The 25,425-nt window shown below is 44.2% G+C and overlaps 1 protein-coding gene across 2 annotated transcripts in view; it reads left to right on the top strand.

Annotated features, from left to right (window-relative positions):
* LOC118627054 (non-compact myelin associated protein) overlaps positions 1–15,209 on the top strand; it is a 50,487-nt gene extending 35,278 nt beyond the window's left edge. Inside the window, exons 1-5 of one of the 2 annotated variants that reach the window (XM_036257195.1) lie at positions 5,363–5,421; positions 6,763–6,877; positions 7,642–7,730; positions 11,435–11,519; positions 14,375–15,209. In XM_036257195.1, coding sequence (XP_036113088.1) covers positions 7,649–7,730; positions 11,435–11,519; positions 14,375–14,516 — 309 coding nt within the window. In that variant the 5' untranslated portion in view covers positions 5,363–5,421; positions 6,763–6,877; positions 7,642–7,648 and the 3' untranslated portion in view covers positions 14,517–15,209. Of the gene's footprint in view, positions 1–5,362; positions 5,422–6,684; positions 6,878–7,641; positions 7,731–11,434; positions 11,520–14,374 lie in introns of those variants that run through there. The other variant, XM_036257194.1, reaches the window with a different exon arrangement.
* Positions 15,210–25,425: the final 10,216 nt, after the last annotated feature.

Genomic DNA, 25,425 nt, shown 5'->3' with positions numbered 1-25,425 from the left:
TTTAGACTTCTGACCTCTAGAACTATAAGAAAATTAATTTGTATCGTTTTAAGCCACTAAATTTGTAGTGATTAGTTACAACAGCCATAGAAAACTAATGCCTCCTACCTCTGCTATGTATTAGCACTGAAACTTTAGGTCAGTTACCTGATCTCTGAGCCTTGGTTCCTTCATCTGGAAAATAGAGATAATATATGAGAGGAAATATATATGACGTACTTAGCATGGCAACCGGTTCATAGTAAGCCCTTGATAGAAGGTAGCTGTTGTGTTTGTGGTTGTCATTATCATCGTTGTCGTTACTAGTTGTCTATCCACAGATGCAAGTACAGACTAGACATTTCCCTTCATGTTGGGACTTTCTTGGGTAGAAAAGACAGAAAACTGTTGAGAGACAGGCCTGGCCCTGGCCGGTTTGGCTCAGCGGTTAGAGCGTTGGCCTGCGGTCCTGAGAGACCCGGGTTCAGTTCCCGCTAAGGGCACATACCTCGGTTGCAGTTTGTCCCCGGCCCTGGTTGGTCGTGCGGGTGACGGCCACTCGATGTGTCCCTTCACGTCGATGTTTCTCTCTCTCTCCCTCCCACTCTATCTGAACAAAATATGGAAAAATGTCCTCGGGTGAGGATTAAAAAAAAGAGAGAGAGAGAGAGACAGGCCTGTAGCTCTACTCCAGTGGTTCTCAACCAGAGGCAGTTTGTCTCCCAGAAGACATTGGGAAACATCTGGAGACATTTTTGTCACAACTAGGGGGTGCTACTGGCATCTAGTGCAGAGAGGGCAGGGATGCTGCTAAGCATCCTGCCATGCCCAGTTCTGGCCCTCAAACAGAATTATCTGGCCCAAATGTCAACAGGGTCGTGCATGCGGAGCCCTGCCCTCTCAAGGTTTGCTGAGCCTCTTGGGCTCTAAATATTAAACAGGTGGAAAGAATAGTGAGCAGAGTCCTGTCCCAGCAGGGCTGCCGAGCCTTGGAGTGTCCCAAGAATATAGCTTACTCCCTGGAGGCTTGGCAGCCACAGACAATTTGGAGGTAGAAGACCTGAGTTTGAGACTCAGCTCCTCCACTCACTTACTGTAAGACTTTGGGCAAGTCATTCAACTTCTCTGAGCCTTTGTTTCCTATCAGCAAAGTGGAGGTGAAAAGACCCGCCTTGTCGTGGTCACATGAGAAAGCCCTTGGGAGCAGTAGTGCCTAGCACTGTTCCAGTCTCCTCCGCTTCTTCCTAGAACGTCAAGGTGAAATTATTTTCTTCTGACATATTCACTTAGGGGCATAAATTATTTAACCTTATGCCTTTTTTTCTTCTTGGAGACACTGGGGACACCTGGAGATTTATGTGGGAGGTGTAATTTGAGGACCCTTGGGAGCTGGGCTCTTGGTTTGTGCCCAAAGACTGAGGGGCAAATGGAAGCCACAGGTCACATTCCAGCTCTTGGTTGGACTCAACCTCAATGCTCACAAGTCTCGTCCTCCCACCGACTCCTGGTACTGTTTGTGCCACCCTTTTGGCACTAGGCAAAATCTGCCTTGTGACCACTTTTATCTGGATTTCTATTTATACATCTCAGTGTGTGAAACTTAGATTTGCATGTCTTGGGTTGAGAGTTCCTTGAGACACCTTTCTTTACCACGTGGGCCACAGAAGTCAGAAACAAAGGATGTTCAAGCCAGAATTTGACAGAGTGGGTCAATAAAAATTCACAGATATGGTGGGCCGAGCACCCAGACTTCCAGATCCTTGGGCCACTGCTGTTTCCATAGGATTCAATATAATATTGATCAGACATCTCTCCGTGATCAGTGCTGAGTTAGACATAACGGGGATGATCCCCAATGATTATTGATTGAAGGAAAGATTCTTAAAAGAAACAATTGAACTTCTCATCCTCTTTAAGCTTTAGGGACATGATCCTCACATCCCTTCTTTGAAGCCTCTCAGTGCTATGGACGTGGCAGAGGCTAGTTGAATGAATGGCGGGGCAAATGGACAGAAGAACAGGTGGGAGGTTAGTTGTGTGCAGTGGCTGGGTGGCTGGATGGGTGCATGAGGGGATGGGAGGATGAAAGAATGGATGGACGATTGAAACCAGAAATGTGCTTCCTAATTTCTGAAAACCAATCACAAGGAACATGTATGCGGTATGTAATTGTGGGTGGCCCCAAGTGCAGAGGAGCATTAAGCCAAGTTACATCCCATCTTTGGGGACTGTGACACACAATGGGACAGAGCCATACACAGGCAGGGCAGGTGGAGTGGGGGAGATGATGTGGAACCCAACAGGAATGGAGAATGTAGGAGGCGGCCATTTAGAATTCAGGAAGATTTGGGTTACTATGGACCCAACAGAGTGTTTGGAGGTTCGTCCCATATGCACTGCTGCTGCCATATCGAACCCCTGTGTGGAGTTCTCCTCAGTTTGGTCCAGTCCTAGCTGGCTTCCAGGAAGCAGTCTTGGCGTCCAGCATGAGTTGCACACGCTGACTTCCCTCTCCTAACACCCCAGGTCAGTATCTACAAAGGTGAGCTTTTGGAAGACATTGGTTCTAAAGTCAAGCTGTGAATGACTGTTGCATGCAATAGAACCACCGATTGACAAGGTTCTGAGAGATCATCTTCAAATGGGACCATTTTACAGATGGGAAAACCAAGGTCTAGAGAGGGGAGAACCTTCCAAAGTCACATGCAAAGTGCGTGGGAAAGGCAACCCTGGTCTCCTGATTCTCACCCCAAGAATCTGTGGTTTGTTCTTCCTAAGCCCACCCAGCAGCCCCCATCCTGTACCGGTCGCATTAGGATTTTTGCCTTCCTGGGGAAGGTTTCACTATTTCCTCTGTCTCTGCCCTCAGTGGAGATGGAGGAGAAAGCTGAACCATTAGGGAATTCTAGTGAATCCCTCCACCAAGTCAAGGCTAACAAGAATCAATGCAAAGTCCTGCACTTAAGTTCAAAATGACATTTGCGCCCTGGCCGGTTTGGCTCAGCGGTTAGAGCGTCAGCCTGTGGTCCACAGAGACCCGGGTTCGGTTCCCGCTAAGGGCATGTACCTTGGCTGCAGTTTGTCCCCGGCCCTGGTTGGGTCGTGTGGGTGGCGGCCACTCGATGTGTCCCTTTCACATCGATGTTTCTCTCTCTTCCTCTCTCTCCTTCCCGCTCTATCTTAGTGAAACATGGAAAAATGTCCTCGGGTGAGGATTAAAAAAAAAAAAAAAAAAAAAAGCCCTGGCCGGTTTGGTTCAGCGGTTAGAGTGTCGGCCTGCGGTCCTGAGAGACCCGGGTTCGGTTCCCGCTAAGGGCCCGTACCTCGGTTGCAGTTTGTCCCCGGCCCTGGTCGGTTGTGCGGGTGGCAGCCACTCGATGTGTTCCTTTCACATCGATGTTTCTCTCTCTCTCTCTGTTCCTCTCTCTCCCTCCCACTCTACCTGAACAAAAAATGGAAAAATGTCCTTGGGTGAGGATAAAAAAAAAATGACATTTGCTCAAGAGCATAATGGAGACCAAGGTATTGGACAGCAGCTCATCATAATATCGTCACCATTTATAACGCAACTGCTATTGCCCTTTATTTCCATAGCATTTGGCAGTTTAGAAAGCCCTTTCACGTGGCAATCTTAGGGCTTTGATTGACCATAAACAAGCCTAAGAAAAAGGTCTGAAAAGCCCTGGCCAGTTTAGCTCAGCGGTTGGAGCGTTGGCCTGTGGACCAGAATGTTCCGGGTTCGGTTCCCACTAGGGGCACATACCAAAAAAAAAAAAGTCTGAAAAAGGTTTGGGGGCACATCAACAGGGTGTGTATGAGCAGTGTACTGTGGCCACCTGTAAAGGCTAATGAGCTATTTGTTTGCATTACTCCCGTGTAATATCAATAGGTTTTGAGCACAGCCACTGTGCTAAATATATTACATGTTTTACCTCATTTAATTTTCACAACAACCCTCTGGAGTTTATAATTGCTGTTTTACAGATCAGAAAACCCAAGAGGTGAAGAAAGTTGACCAAGGTCACATAGTAGAATTCAAACTCGGGGCTAAGTATCAAGAAAAGTGTCATTCTTGCCCTGGGCAGTTTTTCTCAGCGGTTAGAGTGTCGGCCTGCGGTCCAGAGACCCGAGTGAGGTTCCCGCTAAGGGCACGTACCTCCGTTGCAGTTTGTCCCCGGCCTTGGTTGGGTCGTGCGGGAGGCAACCACTCAATGTGTCCCTTTCACATTGATGTTTCTCTCTCTCTCTCTCCCTCCCACTCTATCTGAACAAAAAATGAGAAAAATGTCCTCGGGTGAGGATAAAAAAAGAAAAGTGTCATTCTGGACATTTCAGGACCCCTCTGGAATCATGTGTTCAGTTTGTGGTGCTGTATTTAAGGGAGACATTGACATACAGAAAAGTGAGGAACCCCAAAGATTGTTTAAAAGAGCTGAGATTACTTATCCTGCTAAAAAATTCATCAGAGAACATACAATTGCCGTTTTCTTTCTTTCTTTTGTTTTATCCTCACCCGAGGACATTTTTCTATTTTTGGTTCAGATAGAGTGGGAGGGAGAGAGAGGAAGAGAGAGAGAAGCATCAACGTGAAAGGGACACATTGAGTGGCTGCCACCCGCACGCCCAACCAGGGCCGGGGACAAATTGCAACCAAGGTACACACCCCTAGCAGGAACCGAACCCGGGTCTCTCTGGACCGCAGGCCGACGCTCTAACCACTGAGCAAAACCGGCCAGGGCACAATTGCCGTTTTCAAGAGCAGAAAGCCCCTCTACTTAGAAATGGGTTGGGATCACAGGACATTTACCAGTCATTTGTAGGTTAAGTGCAAAGGGACATACTATAACCAACTGCTATACCACCTATTGGTAGGAGGTAAACTTGAAGTGCTGATATCAGCTACTTTAACTGCTCCATCCAATGGAAGATTGAGTTGAATGTTTCATGCATATAAGTGCTTTTAACCTGACAGTTGTCATGTGCAAGAGGTAGCAGATTACCTTTATGAGAAGAAAATTAGGACCAATGGGTGAAAATCACAAGAAGAGAAATTTTGGGTCCAACATGAAGGTTAATTTTCTGATAATAAAAATATCCTGCCTGGCCGGTGTGGCTCAGTGGTTTGGCATCGACCCATGCACTGGGAGGTCGCCGGTTTGATTCCCAGTCTGGGCACATACCTAGGTTGTGGGCCTGATCCCCAGTGGGGGGCATGCAGGGGGCAGCCAATCGGTGTTCTCTCTCAGCATTGTTTCTGTCTCTCTCTCTCCCTCTTCCTTCCTCTCTCTCTCCAATATCAATAAAGAAAAGAAAAAAAAAAGGACATCCTAACAACGCAAGGAGCTGCTTGGGAATAGTGAGGTTCTTGTCTGTGGAAGAGACCAAGTCATGCTGAACCTCCCATCTTTCCGGTGATTGGGAGGAATCAATCCCAGTGTTTTGGTGGGTCAAGGTCATTCATGGGTTACCTACTCTGAGTTACAGCTAGCCATTTGCGTAGGATTGGCTGGGATTGATACTGTCTTTCTATCTTACCCAGGGAGGAATTTTTAGGCCAAGCCAGAGGAAAGGAGGGTACATCTGGGGCAGAGCAGTAGGGGAGATATTTTGGACAGGTGGGTTTGGCAACATTTATCTCCAGATTTGGCTCACACACTTGACCAAGGAACAGAGAGGGGTGGCTCAGTGCGTGGTCATGACCCTCCATCACTTCCCAAACTGACCTCCCACACAAGGCCATTTGTAAACAACCCAAGGAACAACGGTTCCTTGTTGATTCTGTAAATGTAAGAAGGCTCTGCTGAAGTCAGAGATCAGAGTGTTGCCCATGGCAGGGACCAGTGAGGTAGGACCAGCCAGGGTCAGCGGCCTGGGGCAAGGGCTCTGACTCTGGCTACACCCCAGCCTGTGTGGGTTTTCCTGTCAGAGCCCAACACCCATTTGAGCCCTAGGTGCTGGGCCATTTGTACCTTGTGTATTCACTGGGAGAATTTTTTTTTTATCCTCACCCGAGGACATTTTTTTGCATTTATCCTCAGAGCGGGAGGGAGAGAGGGGGGAAGAGAGAGAAACATCGATGTGAGAGAGACATATCGACTGGCTGCCACCCACACAACCCCAACCAGGGCTGAGGACAAACTGCAACGGAGGTACATGCCCTTAGCGGGAACCAAACCCAGGACTCTCTGGTCTGCAGGCCGGCGCTCTAACCGCTGAGCCAAACCAGCCAGGGCTTCACTGGGAGAATTTGTGGAGAAGGGACTGTGGAATCAGACAAACCCAGCTCAAATCCTAGCATGGCTACACATTAGCTTTGTGAGCTTATGTTGATTTCACTCTGCTCTGAACCTCAGTTTCCTCATCTGTAGAATGGGCACAGTGATTGCACCCTCCTTGCCAGGTAGGTGTGAGGAGTAAATGAGACCTTCCACATAAAGCATTGAGTGCAGTGACTAGCACATAATTTATTATTATTATTATATTATTTTATTAAATTAACTTTGGTCAGTGAAAACCAGCACCACCCACCCTGTACACTTCCCCCTTTTCTATAGCCGTGGACCAGGTCACAGGTATGTTTGATACTGAAATCCCCCTGCTGGACCTCACTTGGTTAACAAGACTCCCTGGGGCACCACACATGAAAACACCCACATTCTTGGCCATCGATGATCCCCACCCTCCCTCCCGCCTTCTCTGATGTAGCAGGAACAGAGATGCAATTGAGAGCGCTTAGTCGTGAGATGAGGCAAGATATGCTGAGACTGTTCACTGCTCACCCAGAAAGAAGAGTAGCTGGGCCCATCAGAAAAAGTTGCACCTGGAACTTGGGAAGTTACCCAGGAGGTCATCCTGCAGAGGAGCCCGTGTCCTGGTGGCCTTAGAGGCTGCATTACTGGTCAGTGTGTGTCTGAGTGTGTGTGCATGTTTCCGTAGTGACTTGTCCTGGACCCCCCAAGACGTGTCCCAGGGCAGGGTGGTGCAATGGGAAGGATGCAGACTTTGAAGTTTGCAGGGCCAGCTTCCAGGCTGTCTGCGCATGGACAGGTAGCTTTGTATAACCAAGTCTTGGGGTCCTCATCTGAAACAAGGGGAGAGCAAAAAACCCATACCACCCCAGTCCATTCTGATGGATCTCCTCCAATGGCTTATTTCACTAACTGCTTAGTAATCATAGTTAATTTTTTTCCATCTGCTTTTTTTCCCTTTACTTCCTTAGGTTATAAAACTTTTGAGAGCAGGAACGTAATTTCAGGCATTGCTGCAGGTGGTGAAAAATCCACTAGCATGGGAGGCAGATGTCCTGGGTTCAATTCTACTGGATAAACTTGAGGTTCTGTGTCATTTTGGGGGCTTTAATTTTATCAGTCGAGTGGCAATCATAATCTCTCTCACATAGTTTCTAGAAGATCAATTTAGACATTCTGTGTGAAATCTAGTCAGGAGGAGTTTAATATTGTTGAATGAATTTAAACAGCTTTGGAGATGTTATTTTTAATTCCCCATAGTATATAGTAAAGGGCCCTGTATTTACTTGCTGCTAAGAGAAACTGAAGGCTTGAATATTCTCTAATCATCCAGATAAAGACCAAAAGAAGCATCGTACAGGGGTTACAATGCTCACTCTGATCTGAAACAAAATTTCATCTTCATTCTCTCCAGGATCGAGATGACCACAGCCACCCCTTTGAGGGATACCACCTTCTTCTCATTGAACGTGACCAACAGAGAAGAAGACTTTCTGTACAAGAGTAAGGTCGACTTGGCTTGGTAGCAGGGGGAGGGATGGCGCGACAAGTGTCAGAGTCAGCTCCTTGTGTAGAGGTCAAGAGCGTAGGCTCTGGAGACAGACTGCCTGGGTCTCCGTCTTAGTTCTGTCGCTTGCCAACTGGGTGACCTTGAGCAAGAGACTCACTGCTCTGATTTGAAACAAAATTTCAAATCAGATTCCTGATTACTCATCTATAAGATGGGATATTAATGAAGCTACCACATAAGGTAGGTGTAAGGACTAAAAGAGATACTCCATGTAAAGAGCTTAGAATAGCTCAATGTATACTAGGTAGCTAACGAATGTTATTATTATTATTATTATTATTATTATTATTTTCATTAGGGAGTTTTGGGGTCTAGAGGGCAATGGAAATTTGAATCTTTTGTAAGATGTCCCTAAATGGGTCACCTTAAAGTGTAGATACTTTCATACAATTTTTGCAAGGCAAAAACATCCTATCAGTTCACAGAGGAGTAAATGAATGTAGATGGGAAGAGTTAACCCAGGGGATGCATTTGCCAGGAAAAGGGGTCCCCAGGAGGAAAAATTTGAGGGCCACTCTTCAGAAGACCAATGGATTGTATTAGGGGAAGTCTGGGTCAATTTCAGGTGACTTGGTACAAACTTCCGTGAATGGAACAGGCTTCCCGACACGTGGAATGTCCCCCAGTGATTAACAGGCCCAGGCTCTGGTGCTGGCAAGAAGCTGGATTAAGGGCAGGATGTTTCTCTTCCATGGAAGCCCAGAAAGGGGGCTCTTGGGATAGGACCCCATGTGTTAGCCTGCTCTTTGCTCTGTAGGTCTCTACAGAGGCCTCTACAGAATGTCTCAAAACAATTCTGAACGGAAGTACAGGGCAGATAGAATCACTGTCGGCAAGATGGGAATACTTCTATTTCTATTTACCTGGCAGTAATGGTTCTCAACTAGGCGATGTGGCCCAACTAGATAGGGTTACCAGATTTAGCAAATAAAAATACAGGACACCCAGTTCATTCAGACTTTAAGATAAAGAATAATTTTTTAGTATAAGAATGAGCCATGTAATATTTGAGACATACTAAAAAATCATTCATTGTCAGATATTCTAATTTAAGTGGATAACCTGTACTTAATTTTAGGGGACATTTGGCCATGTCGGGAGACATTCTTGGTTGTCACCACTGGGTGGGGGTGAGATGAGGCCAGGGACGCTGCAGAACATCCTAGAATGCACAGGACAGCCTCCACAACAACCAACTATCCAGCCAGGGTTGAAAAACCCTGAACTGAGCTATCATCACTGGATTCCCCACCCGATCCTTTTTTTCTTCCAATCTTTCTTCCAATGAACAGTGCACATAGTTGTGTTTTTATAATTAAACCTTTTATAAAAGCATTACATACATTCAGAAACTACACAAATCATAAATGCACAGCTGGATGAATTTTCGCAAAGTAAACACACGTGCAACCACCCCCAGGTCAAGAAATAGACCACCACCAGTATCCCAGAAGTCCTGGTGCCCCTTGCAGTCATGATCCCCCAGCTACTCAAGGAAACCCACTATTCAGACTTCTACCATCAGAGATTAGTTTTACCTGGTTTCGAACTTTATAATCATACCATGCATTATTCTTTTGTATTTAGCTTCTTTTGCTCAACATTATGTTTGTCTGCACATATTTTCTTTTTTGATTATTATTAATTTATTTATTTTGCATTTATCTTCAGACAGAGCAGAAGGAAGAGAGAGAGAGAGAAACATCGATGTGAGAGAGACACATCAAGTGGTTGCCACCCACACGACCCCAGTCGGGGTGGGGACAAACTGCAACCGAGGTACGTGCCCTTAGAGGGAACTGAGCCTGGGTCTCTCTGGTCCTCAGGCTGATGCTCTAACCACTGAGAAAACTGGCCAGGGCTGCACATATTTTCCTTTTTGTGTTTTTTGTTTGTTTACTGATTTTCCCCTCCTTCCTTTCTCTCTAAAATCAATAAAGGGAAAATTTTTTAAAAAATAATAACAAAATAGCCCAGCCAATGTGGCTCAGTGGTTGAGCATCGACCCATGCACCAAGAAGTCATCGGTTCGATTCCCAGTCAGGGCACATGCCCAAGTTGTGAGCCCAGTCCCCAGTGGGGGGCATGCAGGAGATGGCCAATCGATGTTCTCTCTCATCGATGTCTCTATCTCTCTCTCCCTCTTCTTATAAAAATCAATAAAGAGCCCTGGCCCGTGTGGCTCAGCAGTTAGAGTGTCGGCCTGCGGTCAGGAGAGACCCGGGTTTGGTTCCCGCTAAGGGCATGTACCTTGGTTGCAGTTTGTCCCTGGCCCTGGTTGGGTTGTGTGGGTGGCAGCCACTTGCTGTGTCCCTTTCACATCCATGTTTCTCTCTCTCTCTCTGTCCCTCCCACTCTATCTGAACAAAGTATCAAAAAATGTCCTCGGGAGAGGATTGAAAAAAAAATCAATAAAGAAAAAATATTTTTAAAAAAATGAACCTTTTTATAATTTTGTATCTCTTCAATATCAATTCTGACAAGGATGTTGATTTTAATTAAATTTTTTAAGTACTATACCTAAAAAGTCATGAAAAACAATATGTAATTACATAGAAAGATGATCAGGGAAAAAAAAAAAGATCTGGATATTGTTATGTTGTATTGAACATGATTTTTATTTTTTATTTTTATTAAGTGCATATTTTCCATATTTATGAATATTTCCTTAAGATAGATTTTCAGACATAGATTAATAAATTAAAGATTGATATTTAATATACATATACATGATCACATTCATAGATAATCAGTGGTTCTTGGGACAATGATGTCTTTATCCTCTCTCACCCTTTATTTGCTTTGTATTTATATTTTCAAAATCATCGATAAAAATTACATATTACTTTTGTATTATCAAAAAGAGGGAAGGAAGCCCTGGCCGGTTTGGCTCAGCGGTTAGAGCATCGGCCTACGGACCAGAGAGTCCCAGGTTCGGTTCCCGCTAAGGGCGCGTACCTCGGTTGTAGTTTGTCTCCGGCCCTGGTTGAGGTTGTGTGGGTGGCGACCACTCTATGTGTCTCTCTCACATCGATGTTTCTCTCCCTCTCTCCCTCCCGTTCTGTCTGAAGATAAATGCAAAATGTCCTTGGGTGAGGATTTAAAAAAAAAAAAAAGAGGGAAGGAAAATAAAGAGGGTAGGAATTTGACTTGGGGTGGTGAACACACAATACAATATACAGATGATGTATTATAGAACTATACCCCTGCCCTGGCCAGTTTGGCTCAGCGGTTGAGCATCTGCCTGCCAACCAGAGAGTCTCGGGTTCAGTTCACGCTAGGGGCACGTACCACACACAAAAAAAGAACTGTACCCCTGAAACCTATATAATATTATTAACCAATGACACCCCAATAGATAGTATAAAAAATTTTAAATTAAATTAAATTCTAAAAAATAAATAAATAAATTTAAAAATAAATAATCATTTTTTAAAAAGAGGGAAGGGTATTTTGCTTGCCTATTACACAAAAGACTCTGTCCTGGGGTCAGCAGTGAGTTGCAGCATTCTCTCTTCCTTCCCTTGACCCAGTGGGGATGTCAGGTGCCACAGTAGGGGTCCCCCACCCGGTCTCCGAATGCTTCTCTGCATTTCAGTTCACACATTTGCCATCTCCATTCCTCTCCTCCTTGTAGGTTCTGGAGCTATCGTTGCTGCCATTGTGGTGGTTGTCATCATCATCTTCACCGTGGTTCTGATCTTGCTGAAGATGTACAACAGGTATGGCTGTCCCGGGCTTTGAAGCCACCTGGTCCCTTCAGTGATGCCAGAGTGAATGGGAGTTCACACTGGTGGATGCCCATGTTGTGCCCAGCATATCCATGAGTCCATCATCAAATGCTCTAGCCCTTTGTGGGTCCTTTTTTGGATATCTTTTTTACTCTAGAGACGTAATAGTGACCACCTGGGAGAAACAGTTATTAAATATAATAATGACAATGACAATGATAAAGGCCTTGAGCACTGTGGCAAACACCTGTACACACACACAGATAATAGAGGACTGCTTCAATCCCCTTCTTGGGGATTCCCCTGCTGCGGAATATTCAATGGGCCACGTGAATATTCGGGGTAACAAATACTGGAATGCATGTACACGTGACTGCACTTGCTGGGGCCAAAGGAAATAAAATCATCTAACTCGACGGTATGAAGAATAAAATCTGTGTTATCACCTCTAGTCACAACTTTGCTAGAAGGTTATTCTTTTCAGGGACGAAATCAAAATTAAAAGACTGTGAGTACCACCACTGCATGCGAGACGTAGAAGCCATTTTTTAAAAGATATTGTAGAAGTGTGTTTATTGGTAAAGAAAGCTGTTTACAATATTGTCAAAGTTTTAAGCAACAGTATGTACAGTATGATCATATGCCTGGGTTACACACACTCGCACCCAAGGAGGGTTCGAATGAGACACGACAAGGTGTTAACGAGCAGTGTGTCTGATGGGATTGTAGTTATTGGTTGTTGGTTTTTGGAGGGAAAGGGTCTGTGCTTCCTTATTTTTGAGGAATAGTAAACATACATTTTTTTCATAATAAAATGAATATTATTTATAATGGTAGATGACATATATTCATTTCTTACTAGGTGCCAGGCATGGTTCTAAGCTCCTTACATGTATTAACTCATTTGTACCTCACAATAACCCCCAAGGTGGGAATATTGTTACCCCTAATTTTTTATTTTATTTTATTTTATTATATTTTATTTTTTTATCCTCACCCGAGGACATTTTTCCATTTTTTGTTCAGATAGAGTGGGAGGGGGAGAGAGAGAGAGAGAGAGAGAGAGAGAGAGAGAGAGAGAGAGAGAAACATCGACGTGAAAGGGACACATCGAGTGGTTGCCACCCACACGACCAACCAATGCCAGGGACAAACTGCAACCGAGGTACGTGCCCCTAGAGGGAACCGAACCCGGGTCTCTCTGGACTGCAGGCCGACGCTCTACCACTGAGCCAAACCAGCCAGGGCTTATTTTATTTTTTATTAGTGAACATGTATTTGGAAAATCACAGAGATAGATGAAGTTTATCCCTAATTTTTTAGACATGAAACAGGCCCAGGAATGGGCACTCAACCCTAATTGCCAGAGTTGGAGCAAACTCAGTCCATCTAATTCAAAGAAAATAATCCCAGCACTACATGTAATAATAATAATAATATTTAGTAAGTTATTTTATTTTATTTTTTATCCTCACCCGAGGATATTTTTCCATTTTTTGTACAGATAGAGTGGGAGGGAGAGAGAGGAAGAGAGAGAGAGTGAGAGAAATATCGACGTGAAGGGACACATCGAGTGGCTGCCACCCGCACGACCAACCAGGGCCGGGGACAAACTGCAACCGAAGTACGTGCCCTTAGCGGGGACCGAACCCGGGTCTCTCCGGACCGCAGGCCGACGCTCTAACCGCTGAGCCAAACCGGCCAGGGCTATTTTTTTTTTAATCTTTGGGATGTTACAGTCTGAGTCTGCCCAAACCAGGAAGCAGCATCAAGCCCCCATGCCTACCCTTCCTTTCTCTCCATCATTGCTGGAGCTCTGAGCCTCTTTTCTAGCTTGTAATGTGGATGGAGACTCCACTCACCTCTGTCCATCAAAACCAGGCAGGCCATTTAACCTCTCAGTGCCGATTTTATTGTCTTTCAGATGGAAGGGTCTCAAAGCGTAATAATTGTGTTAGGGTTACATTGGAGAAAGCCATTGTTCTTTGTACTGTCAAGGGGCAAAGTGGCATGATGTCTGCAACTAACTCCCCAATGGTTCATGACTGAAAAAACAATTCTGTGTGTATGTATTTGTGTATAAATAAGGAGGGAGAGAGAAAGGGAGAGAAAGCAAATGTGGCAAATTGTTGACAACCAGTGAATTGGTGAAAGCTTTTTAGATATTAATTATACTATTCATGCAACTTTTCTGAGGATTTGAAAAATGTTTTTAATTTTTATTTATTGATTTTTACAGAGAGAGAGGAAGGAAGAGAAAGAGAGAGAAAGAGAGAAACATCGATTTGTTGTTCCGCTAATTTGTACATTCATTGGTTGCTTCTTGTGTGTGCCCTGACCAGGGACTGAACCCACAACCTTGGCGTACTGGGATGATACTCTCATCAACTGATGAAATATTATGTAGACAGTAGAATGAATGACTGTTGTTAATTATTGAATTTTATGGCATATGAAATGAAAGACAGGATATACATTTTAAGTATATTCTCTTCTCAATTATGTTAAAAGTTACCAAATATTTCTAGCAATAAACTTAGCAAGTATAATGAGCCTGCAAAATTAACTCACACTATCAAAAATAGAATATCTATCTGACACTTTAGTTATTCATTAAAAGGAAAAAATTAAATATGTAATCTAGATTAAACAAACAACAAAAAAATCAAAGGATCAAATTAGCTGATGTCTAAGGTCCCTTCCAGTTGTGAAATTCCGTGGCTGGCAACTAAACAACATGGTTTAATGATGATCTGCATCATCCTCTGCCTGAGCCGTAGTTCAGAACCCATTTCCGAGGGTATACGAGGGGAGAGACTCAACTATGCCTGGTTATCTCATTGCAGGAAAATGAGGGCAAGGCGGGAGCTGGAGCCCAAGGGCCCCAAGCCAGCCTCCCCTTCTGTCCAGGGCCCGAACAGCAGCAGCAGCCAACACCCTGCGACTGTAACCTTCAGCCCTGTTGACATCCACGTGGAGACTCGGTGACCCCCACCCGGGTGCTATCTTGGCCACTGTCTGAAGAGCCTTCTCCAATCAAGACCAAGAAGCACATTTCTCCTCTGGCAGCTTCACTAGGACTTCCTTCCGGTCAGATCACTCAGATCGACGGGGGCATCTCGTGCTTCAGGCAATCCCCACCCCCACCCGGCCCTGCCCTGCCCCATCTCACCTCCACTACATCTGCCACCTTACCGAAAAGCTGTGGAACACTCTTTTGTCATCCGAGGAAGTAGAGCTATGTTGGGAATCCAATGATGTGGGTTTGGCTCTCTCCCCCCAACATGATAGCTGGACAGACAGACAGAAGACAGATAGCCCAGGAGTTTTCTGGTCAGGGGTCAGGGGTCAGGTGTCAGGGGGTCAGGGCATGCTCCTGAGAGTATCACAACTGGGTCAAGAAGTCAGAGTAAGGGCCATATCCACAGCTTTGCCAAGCAACTATTCAATGCCATAATCAGGGGACTAACTGGACTAACTAACCAAAAAACACAGCTCATTAATTTGTAACTTATTCCAGTACTAGATGGCTGCTAGCTAGCTCAGATCGAGTGATTAGTCAGCATGTTTCTCCCTCTTTAAAAAGGGTTGAGGAGAAAACTGAATTCTTCTCCAGAGGTTTCTAATTCATTAGTAAAGAGTCAGATTAGAGCCCTGGCTGGTTTGGCTCAGCCGTTGGAGGGTTGGCCTGCGGACCAGAGAGTCCTGGGTTTGGTTCCCGCTAGAGGTATGTACCAAAAAAAAAAAGTCAGATTAGAAGGAATAAAGTGACCTTGAGGAACAATGGCCTGTAGGACAAAAGCTTGTTGTAGTGTCCATGGGCCTGGAACAGCCTGGTGGCTGGTCAGGGCCCCTCCTTCTGCTTGGGGCAGATTAACCCTGGCGCAGTCTCGTTTCTTGGCTCCCCTCGATCTGGACTCTGAGCAATCCTCACTCTCCGGTTAACACGTCCTCTCCCAGGACCAGTATTTGGAGACTGATTAGATTACAACTCTATTTATGTTATCTCTGCCCTTCCCAGTCACCTCGAAGAGATTTTTTTTTTTTACCTCGAAAAGATTCAGGACACATTCAAAGTATCTCATTCACAAATCATTTCTCTATGGAGAGCTGATCTCTTTGACTCCTCTGGAGTACAATCTACTGAGAGGGGAAAGCATTTTGGAATTAAGAAGACCTGCCTTCCCCGCCCTACTTCCTGGTTGTGTGGCCTTGGAAAAGGGACTCGACCTCTCCGTGTTTGGTTTGCTGCCTCACTGGCTTCCGGTAGCAAGTGGGGCTCTGGGTGAAGCAGCTCGGATCGCGTCTGGCCCCAGCGAGCGCCTCACAAATGGGAGCCAGCGTTGCTATTCTGATATTTCTTCAACTGCAAAACTTTTTTTTACATTTTAATGATTCTGAAATCAGAATGCGTCTTAAAATTGGTGGGTCCATTAATGTAGCTCCCTCTCCCTCTCTTTCTCAAAAGGCTGTTTTTAAAAGCAATTGTGTATCTCACAATTGAAGGCATCTTGCAAACAAGGTAATCAAACCTTATTCTGTTACAAAAAGTGACCCACTCTGACATTTAACCTTAAAATCTAGGAATCTTTCCCTCTTTGGGTTAGAATCCATTTTGAGGAGAAACTGGGGATCAGGGAGGTCAGGGGACTGATGCCTGGGTCACACAGCTCATGTCATCTCACTGTAAAAATGCTTACTTGAATATGCCTGGAGAAATACTGGCAAATTCTTCCTCTCCAGACATCTTTTCTCCATACTGTGTGTAAATGTCCACCAGGTACCAGGCACGTTGCAAAGTGCTTTCACATAAGCTCTCTTATAGGATTTCTTTTTCCCAATAACCTTGGGGCGTATTCTTTTCCATTTGCAGATGAGAATCTCAAACTCAGAGAGAAAAAGTACTTGTCCAAAGTTACATAGTTAGTAAGCTGCAGAGATTTAAAACCAGGTCTCTGACTCCAAAGTCTGTCTTTTTGTTGTACCACACTCTTCTCCACCATCCTGGCTCAAAGAACAATGGATTCATCTGTGGGTTGAACCAGAGGACAGACTTGCCCATGTGTCTGAGTGGAGGTCAGGGGTCTAGCTTCCAAACCGAAAGTGGTTTGAGCTTCCATGATTGTAGCGAGAGGGGCCCTTTCTAAACCCACCCAAGCTCTAAGGATTCTTGCTTCATCCCCCCCCCCCCCCCCCACACACACACACTTAGGCTCAAGGAGCAAGGGGTGGAACCAGGGCAAAGCCATTTCTTTAAGGACTCAAGCTCCAAATAGAGATGTCTCCTAAATGTATTCTGCTTTAAATATATATATGGAATGTTCCAGCCCTAAAACCACACTCTTCTGCCCACAGTAGACTGGTCCTGGAAATACTAGAGGAATTATCTTCTAGTATATGTTCTTTAGCTAAATGAAAGCTTGGAAATGGAAGAAAGAAGGAAAGGTAGAGGGGCCGGGGGAGGTAAAAAAAAAAAGGATTTTAGTGTTTTGTTTTAACTGATAAAAGTCCTTTATGGGCTCCTATGTGCAAGTTGAGGTGCTACTAAACACACTGAGTCACAGTCCCTGCTCTCAAGGAGTCTATAAGCTGGTCTCCTGTGACAGGGATCTTGCAATACATTTGTGTATTTTGTTTCTGACAGGTGATGTTCCTAACTGAGCAGACGCTGCCTTATTTGGCTGTTGAATCAATAAAAGATATTAAATGCTTAAAGGAAAATGTCTAAAAATAAAAAGTTACAAATCAAATGTTTGTTGAGTTGATCTCAATCAATTTTAGAGCTAGAACAGACCTTTCTAGAAACGTCCTTCTCCTGACCATGTAAAAGGGTCCTGAGGGCAGGCCTGAGCCTTTTCCAACACTGCATTCTCACTTGGACAGAATGATGCAACAGGTGGGTTGCCAGCAACAGGCCTGTCTGTGAGTTTGGAAATTTTATTAACTTGATTAAATATACAAAAGCAATACCATTTGAAGACCTGCTGTTAACCACCAAAGGTGCTGAGGCGCCAAGGTTTGGGGACCCATGGGAGTATAGACATTAGAACGGAACCCAAATCACCAATAATGGCGTTTACCATTGACTGAGCTCCTACTGTGTGCCAGCCATATATGTAAATTCAGCCTTAGTCGACAGTGCCAGTTCAGTTCTCGGTCAGGTCACATGTCCGGGTTGTGGGCCCGATTTCAAAAATTTTTAAAAAATTTATTTATATATTTTTTTATCTTCATCCGAGGACATTTTTCCATTTTTTATTCAGATAGAGTGGGAGGGAGAGAGAGAGAGAAACATCGATGTGAAAGGAACACATCGAGTGGTTGCCACCCACACAACCCAACCAGGGCCAGGGACAAACTGCAACTGAGGTACGTGCCCTTAGCGGGAACCGAACCCGGGTCTCTCTGGACCGCAGGCCAACACTCTAACCGCTGAGTCAAACCAGCCAGGGCTATTTTATTCTTTTTTGAAACTATTATAAATAGAATTGTTTTCTTAATTTCCTTTTTAGGTTGTTCATTGCTAGTGATTTTACTTTTTTGTTTTCTTTTTATTTATTTATTGTTTTTCTATTCATTTCTTGCTAGTGGTTTTTACATATTGATTTTGTATCCTACAACTTTGCTGAATTGTTTACTAGTTCTAAGTTTTTCTTCTGTAAAATCTTTTTTTTTAATCCATTGACTTGAGGGGGGGAGAGAGAGAGAGAGAGAGAGAGAGAGGGAGAGAGAGGTAAGCATCAATCTGTTGCTCCACCGATTTATGCATTTATTGGCTGCTTCTTGTATGTGCTCTAACCGGAGATCGAACCCCCAACCTTGGCCTATCTGGATGATACTCTAATCAACTGAGCTACCCAACCAGGGCCTATGAAATCTTTAGGGTTTCTACATCATGTCATCTATAAATAGAGATAATTTTAGTTCTTCCTAACAATTTGCCTAATTACTCATACTATTTTGAATAGAAGTGGTAGGAACAGGCATCTTTGTCTTCTTCCTGATCTCACAGAATTTGTTGGCTAGCAGCAAAGACAAACAATTAAACAACTATAATTTCTGAAATAGTGAAATAGGAAGTTCAGAGTATCGTGTAACCCTCTTGCTGGGGCACCCGGCTCAGCCCAGACACTGGTGGCCCCCAGAAGACATAACGTCCAAACTAAGAGTGGTAAAGATTGGGGAGAAGTGAGCTGGGAAAGAGGGGGAGTAGAGGAAGAGAGATACAGACGAGAGCCCCGCTGGAGAGGGATTCGGTTCAGCAGATGTCCAAGGGAGCAGTGGGAGATGGGCTGGGAAGAGAAGAGAGGTTCCAGTGGAAGGCTCTTCAATGCTTGGCTATTTTAAAGGCAATGGGGAGCCACTGAAGGTACTTGAGCATTGAACTGACAAGATGAAATCTGTGCTTTGAGGAGGATAATCCTGCTACAATGTGCAGAATGGACTGGTGTGGGAGAGACTGGAGGCTGGGAGAACAGAGTCTATTGCAAGAAGGAACAGGCGCATCTCTGTATCTGTTAGTTTTAAAATGCCTTTTCTAAATAACCCTCTGATTGTCAAGTTTTGTTCTTTTTCTTTTTAAAGCAGCTATTTGTGGGTGTGCAGTAACCCAACAAAAATGTCTCCAGGAATCGCCGTCTCAGGCCCTCTGGCTGGGGGCACACAGCAGGGTCATTGTCTCAGCTCTGTAGCCCTTTGTCCCAGGACACCCATTCCCTGGCAAAGAAGCAGACTGTTGTGGTTTAGCAGATGCTGTCCCAGACTCGGACTGTCTGCCCACGTTTGGGAGAAGCAGGTAGAAAACAGACTGACCTTCAAGTCTCTAGTGATTTGAAACCCTCTGTTCAATCTTTTGAATGGATTTTACCTGGGCCCCCTGGTGCTCTTAGAAGAATGCTGCAATGCCTTAATTGATCTCAGAGAAACGTAACAACCAATGTATTCATGATTTCCAGCTTTCCAGTTCTTGCCTTGAGAGGCACGCGGGAGTAAAAGAGAGAAACACATTAAGGTATGAGTATGCACAACCCTGAATGGAAGAATCTGCAAATTGGGCATTTTGCTCTGCGTGATAAGGAAGAGAAGGAGAGAAGAGGGTGATGGTGTTGCCCCCAGCAGAGATAGTTCTATGTCTCTCAATTCATGGCACACTTCATCTTTGACCATGGAACCCTAATTGATTAATGATTTTTTCCACTTCACCCTGAATCCTCGCTTCTGGTTTTCTTCTCCACCAGAGACACTCCACTTAATTTATGCAATTTGTCTCATATTAAACACAAACAAAAACTTTTTGACCACACAGCCCCCTGCAGGCACTGCCCACCTCTCTGCTTTTCTTTTCTTTTTATCCTCACCCAAGGACATTTTTGCATTCATCTTCAAATAGAGCAGGAGGAAGAGAGAGAGAGAAACATCGATGTGAGAGAGACACACCAACTGGCTGACACCCACAGGACCCCAACCGGGGCCGGGGACAAACTGCAACCGAGGTACATGCCCTTAGCAGGAACGGAACCCGGGACTCTTGGGTCCGCAGGCCGATGCTCTAACCACTGAGCAAAACTGGCCAGGGCTCTCTGCTTTTCTTCACAGTAAAATTCTTCCAAAGTGCTGTCTGGGAGGCTTTAGAACAATGTGGGTGGGAACAGAATAGAACGCAGAAAGGGCTCATGGAAATGGATGGAGGACACAAGTAGAACAAAACTCAACATCCTTCAGAGGAAGAGAACAGGATCCAGTTTCTATGACATATCGTATACAAAGTCCAATGTATAACAAAATTATTAGACCTCAGCAAAACAGGAAACTGACCTGTAATCATAAGATAGATCAGTCAGTAAAGACCAGCAAATGACCCAAATATTGGAAATAGCAAAGAAATGTTTTAATTAATTATTATTATTAAATATGTTTTTATTTTATTTAATTTTTTAGAGAGAGAGAAACACGGATCGGCCGCCTCCTGCACACCTCCTACCAGGGATCGAGCCCACAACCCTGGCATGTGCCCTGACTGGGAATCAAAGTGAGATCTCCCTGTCTATGGGACAATGCTCAATCCACTGAGCCACACTAGCTGGGATGAATTAGCAAAGAATTTAAGATAACATTAATAAATGTGTTAATGGCCCTGGCCGGTTTGGCTCAGCGGTTAGAGCTTCAGCCCGCGGACCAGAGAGTCCCGGGTTCAGTTCCCGCTAAGGGCATGTACCTCAGTTGCAGTTTGTCCCCGTCCCCGGTTGGGGTCGTATGGGTGGCAACCACTCAATGTGTCTCTCTCACGTCGATGTTTCTGTCTCTCACTTCCTCCTTCTCTCCCTCCCACTCTATCTGAAGATAAATGAAAAAAAAAAAAAGAAGTGTCCTCTGGTGAGGATAAAATAAATAAATAAATAAATAAATGTGTTTATGATCTACAAGGGAAGATATACATAGTGGCTGAGCCCTGGCCAGGTAGCTCAGATCGTTAGAGCATTGTCCTGATATTCCAAGGTTATGGGTTCAATCCCTGGTCAGGGCACATATAAGAATCAACCAATGAATGCATAAATAGGTAGAAAAACAAATAAATGTTTCTCTCTCTCTTTCTCTCTCTCCTGTCCTCTCTCTCTAAAATCAATTTTAAAAAATCATCCCAGCCTGGCCAATGTGCCTCATTGGATTAAGTATCATCTCATAGACTGAGAGGTCCTGGTTCAATTCCCAGTCAAGGCACATGCCCGGGTAATGGACCCAATCCTCAGTAGGAGGCATGCAGGAGGCAGCTGATTGTTGTTTCTCTCTCACATAGATGTTTCTAGCTCTCTCTCCCTTCCTCTCTCTCTAAAAATATCAATAAAAACATATTCAAAAAAATAATCCCAGATATATCTTTATTTTTTTATTTTTATTTTTTTTTATCCTCACCCGAGGACATTTTTCCATTTTTTGTACAGATAGAGTGGGAGGGAGAGAGAGGAAGAGACAGAGAGAGAGAAACATCGATGTGAAAGGGACACATCAAGTGGCTGCCACCCGCACAACCGACCAGGGCCGGGGACAAACTGCAACCGAAGCACGTGCCCTTAGCGGGAACCGAACCCGGGTCTCTCCGGACCGCAGGCCGGCGCTCTAACCGCTGAGCCAAACCGGCCAGGGCCCCAGATATATCTTTAAAAAGAAGAAAAAAAAAGGAGGAGGAGGAGGAGGAGCAGGAGGAGGAGGAGAAGGAGAAGAGGAAGAGGAAGTGGGAGGAGGAGGAGGAGTGGTTGTTGTAGGAGGAGAAGGAGAAAAAGGCCCTGGCCAGTGTGGCTCAGTTGGTTGGGTGTTGTCCCATGCACCAAGGGGTTGCTGGTTCGATTTCTGGTCAGGGTACATGCCAGGGTTGCTGGCTCGAGGGCAAGGTCCCCATTCTTAACTCTGAAGTTTGAGAGGGGGTTTTGATGGCTCAGCTTGGCAGGTGACTCTTAGAAGAGTAGCTGGGGGTGTAAGGGTGGACTATATGGAGAAGGGGCCTCTGGAATATGTGATAAACACTGGTCTTCAATTGTGGAAATCTGCAAAGATTTACCAGGGAAAAATCAGGTAAGGAACATAAATTAACCTCAGAATCTAAAGCAGAAGATTCTGGCCATAGGAATCAACTCTCAGGGTCTTAGTGAAAAATCAAAACAGTGTTTACAAAAGTGAGGTTCCCTATCAGGATTTCCTGGGCCTACTTATTTAAAATGCAGATTCCTGCATTCTACAGAGATCAGAATTCTTGGGGGTGGGGCCCAAAAATTGCATTTTAAAAATCGGGCTTGCAGCCTTGGCCGGTTTGGCTCAGCAGTTAGAGCATCGGTCCATGGACCAGAGTCCTGGGTTCGGTTGCCGCTAGGGGAGTGTACCTCGGTTGCGGTTTGCCCCTGGCCCCCACTGGGGTCATGTGAGTGGCGGCCATTTGATGTGTCTCTCTCACGTTGATGTTTCTCTTTCTCTCTTCCTCCCTCTCTCCTTCCCGCTCTATAGAAGATAAATGTAAAAATGTCCTTGGGTGAGGATAAAAAATAATAAATAAATAAAAGTAAAAATCTGGCTTGCAGACTCACCTTGAAGAACTTGGGATGAAGTAGGAAGTACGGCCCAGATGCGTGTGGGGAGATAGTGTGCAAAGGTTTGACATAAGATCGACACTTGAAAGTCTCTTAAATATTCAGGGGAAATGAAAGTCATCCTCTAGGAAAAAATGACAACTCTTGGGTGTCAAAGCTACAGAGTGTCTAAGATATATAGTGAATTGTTTTGCATCCACTCAACGGCTTTTTGTTTGTTTTTTGATTTTTTTTGTTGTTGTTGTTTTTCTAATTATTGTGTTTTTGTTTTTCTTATTTCATTGCCATTTTTAGTGTTTTTCATTTTTTATATATATGTATATATACATATACATACATATATATGTTTTTTAAAGCATTTATATTTTTAATTATGGGATTATTTAATACAACAAAAGATTATCCAATATAAAATCTACCTATTCTAGACTAACACTCCTATTAATGTATATTATATTTACACATACTTTTTTGGGATGGGGCTAAAGGCCACAGTATCTTAACCTCTAGGTGGATGCCCGTGATGGTCCATTAGTTGCCTTGTAGGTATGGAAGCTCTTCAGTCTTTTTCCAGCTGCTGCCTGGGTTTTAGGAGAGTGGCAGAATGACAGGCACTCCTGCTGTGGGAGCAGGTGTCATGGAGCTATGAAAGCTCAGCCTTCTTATACTCTGTAGTATAAAAAAAGGGGAGTCCCATTTTGTCAATGGTTCCCCTAAGGGTTGTGTTACTCACACCCTTGCTATATATGATTGGCTATAAGCAGTTAGTGCTGGTTTACTTGTTTCTAGTAATGAGTCCAGACCCAAGAGGTATGTTATCCTGAGAGCGTAGAGCGCCATCTAGTGATTAGTTATTAGACTAGGAAAGTAGGAGATTCAGAAAATCCCAGATTGCTACTTGTATCTTATATATGTATTTTTTATTTTTTTCCTTATTGTTTAGAGGAGAGGGAGAAAGAGATGGAAACATTGATGAGAGACAACATCGACTGGCTGCCTCCTGCATGCCCTCCACTGAGGATCTGGCCCACAACCTGGGCATGTGCCCTGACCAGGAATCAAACCAGCGACCTCTTGGTGCATGGGTCGACGCTCAACCACTGAGCCACACCAGCCCAGCATGTCTTATATATTTGATATTTACAGATGCAAAAAGAACTAGAAATCACCCTGGGTGGTGTGGCTCAGCGGTTGGAGCATCGGCCTGTGGACCAGAGTCCTGGGTTCGGTTCCCTCTAGGGGCACGTACCAAAAAAAAACAAACAAAAGAACTAGAAATCTTCTTATAATTTGACAGTTTAATATAGTAATGATAAATTGATCAATTCAACTAAGCTTTTATTTTCCTTTATTGCCAAGAGATTTCTGGCCTTTATATAGTTAACTTCATAGTGAATACGATTAGTTATAGAATGAAAAATAGTAAATAAAAGTGTCATGCAATTATCATCGACAATGGAATAAATATGGAGAAAGTCATGAGGAATTTAGAAATCATAGTGTCTATTTATTATAAAAAATGTGAAGAATGGTAACTGTAGAAACCCTCTACTGTTGAGAAACAATTATTCTTATACTATAATATCAGACTTAAATTGTCTACTAAAACTTTTTTTTTTATCCTCACCCGAGGACATTTTTCCATTTTTTGTTCAGAGAGAGTGGGAGGGAGAGAGAGGAAGAGAGAGAGAAACATTGATGTGAAAGGGACACATAGAGTAGCTGCCACCCGCACAACCAACCAGGACCGGGGACAAACTGCAACCGAGGTACATGCCCTTAGCGGGAACCGAACCTGGGCCTCTCTGGACTACAGGCCAACACTCTAACCGCTGAGCCAAACCGGCCAGGGCTAAAACTCTTTTTTTTTTGGGGGGGGGGGTTCAAATTAAGAGAGCTTTATTAGCCGCGTGGCGACTGTCCCATCCTACTCAGAGGAGAGAGCAGCCTAAAACTTTTTTTTAAAAAGATTTTTTAAACTGACTTTTTAGAAAGAGAGGAAGGAAGAGCGAAATACCGTTTTGTGAGCAAAACATCAATTGGCTGCCTCCTGCAACACTCCCTACCAGGGATTGAGCCTGCAACCCAAGCATGTGCCCCCGCTGGGAATCGAACCAGCAACCTTGCGGTGCACAGGACAATACCCAACCAATTGAGCTACCCTGGCCAGGGTGACTACTAAAACGTTTCATAGTAAAATTGTAGTAATACTCATGCTTATTGTTAAAATTTCTTATGTTCTTCATAAAAGTCTATTCTTGTGTCCAGCCAGTGTGGCTCCGTGGTTGAGTGTCAATCCATGTACCAAGAGGTTACCGGTTCAACTCCTGGTCAGGGAACATACCCAGATCATGGGCTCAACCCCCAGTGAGGGGTACGTAGGAGGTGGTCAGTTGATGTTTCTATATCTCCCTCTCTCTTCCTCTCTCTCTAAAATCAATAAAGAAAAATAATTTTTAAAAAAGTTTATTCTTGTATCCCAAAAGTTTATTCTCTGATGGAAATCTTCAGCTTTTTCAGAATATTGTTTTTAGCACTAAAATGTTGTGCATTTGACAAAATGTGTATTTTCTGCACATTTACTTGGAACCTATTTGCCACTCTGGTTTGGATTCTGAGTATAAATAGAGGAGAAAGACATAGTTCCTATCTTCAAAGAATTTTTCTTGTGGGGTACAGGACTAAAGATGAATATATATATTTAGAATATAGTGGAAAATACACTATGAGAGCATAAGTGGAATATGGTGCTTCTGTTTTGGAAGGTCTGGGCCCAAGGTTTTTGGGACTCAGTAACTGCTTAAAAGATAATCAGACGGTAA

The sequence above is a fragment of the Molossus molossus genome, unplaced genomic scaffold, assembly GCF_014108415.1.
Source record: "Molossus molossus isolate mMolMol1 unplaced genomic scaffold, mMolMol1.p scaffold_m16_p_12, whole genome shotgun sequence".
Classification (NCBI taxonomy): Eukaryota; Metazoa; Chordata; class Mammalia; order Chiroptera; family Molossidae; genus Molossus; species Molossus molossus.
This window is presented reverse-complemented; position numbering and strand designations above follow the sequence as displayed.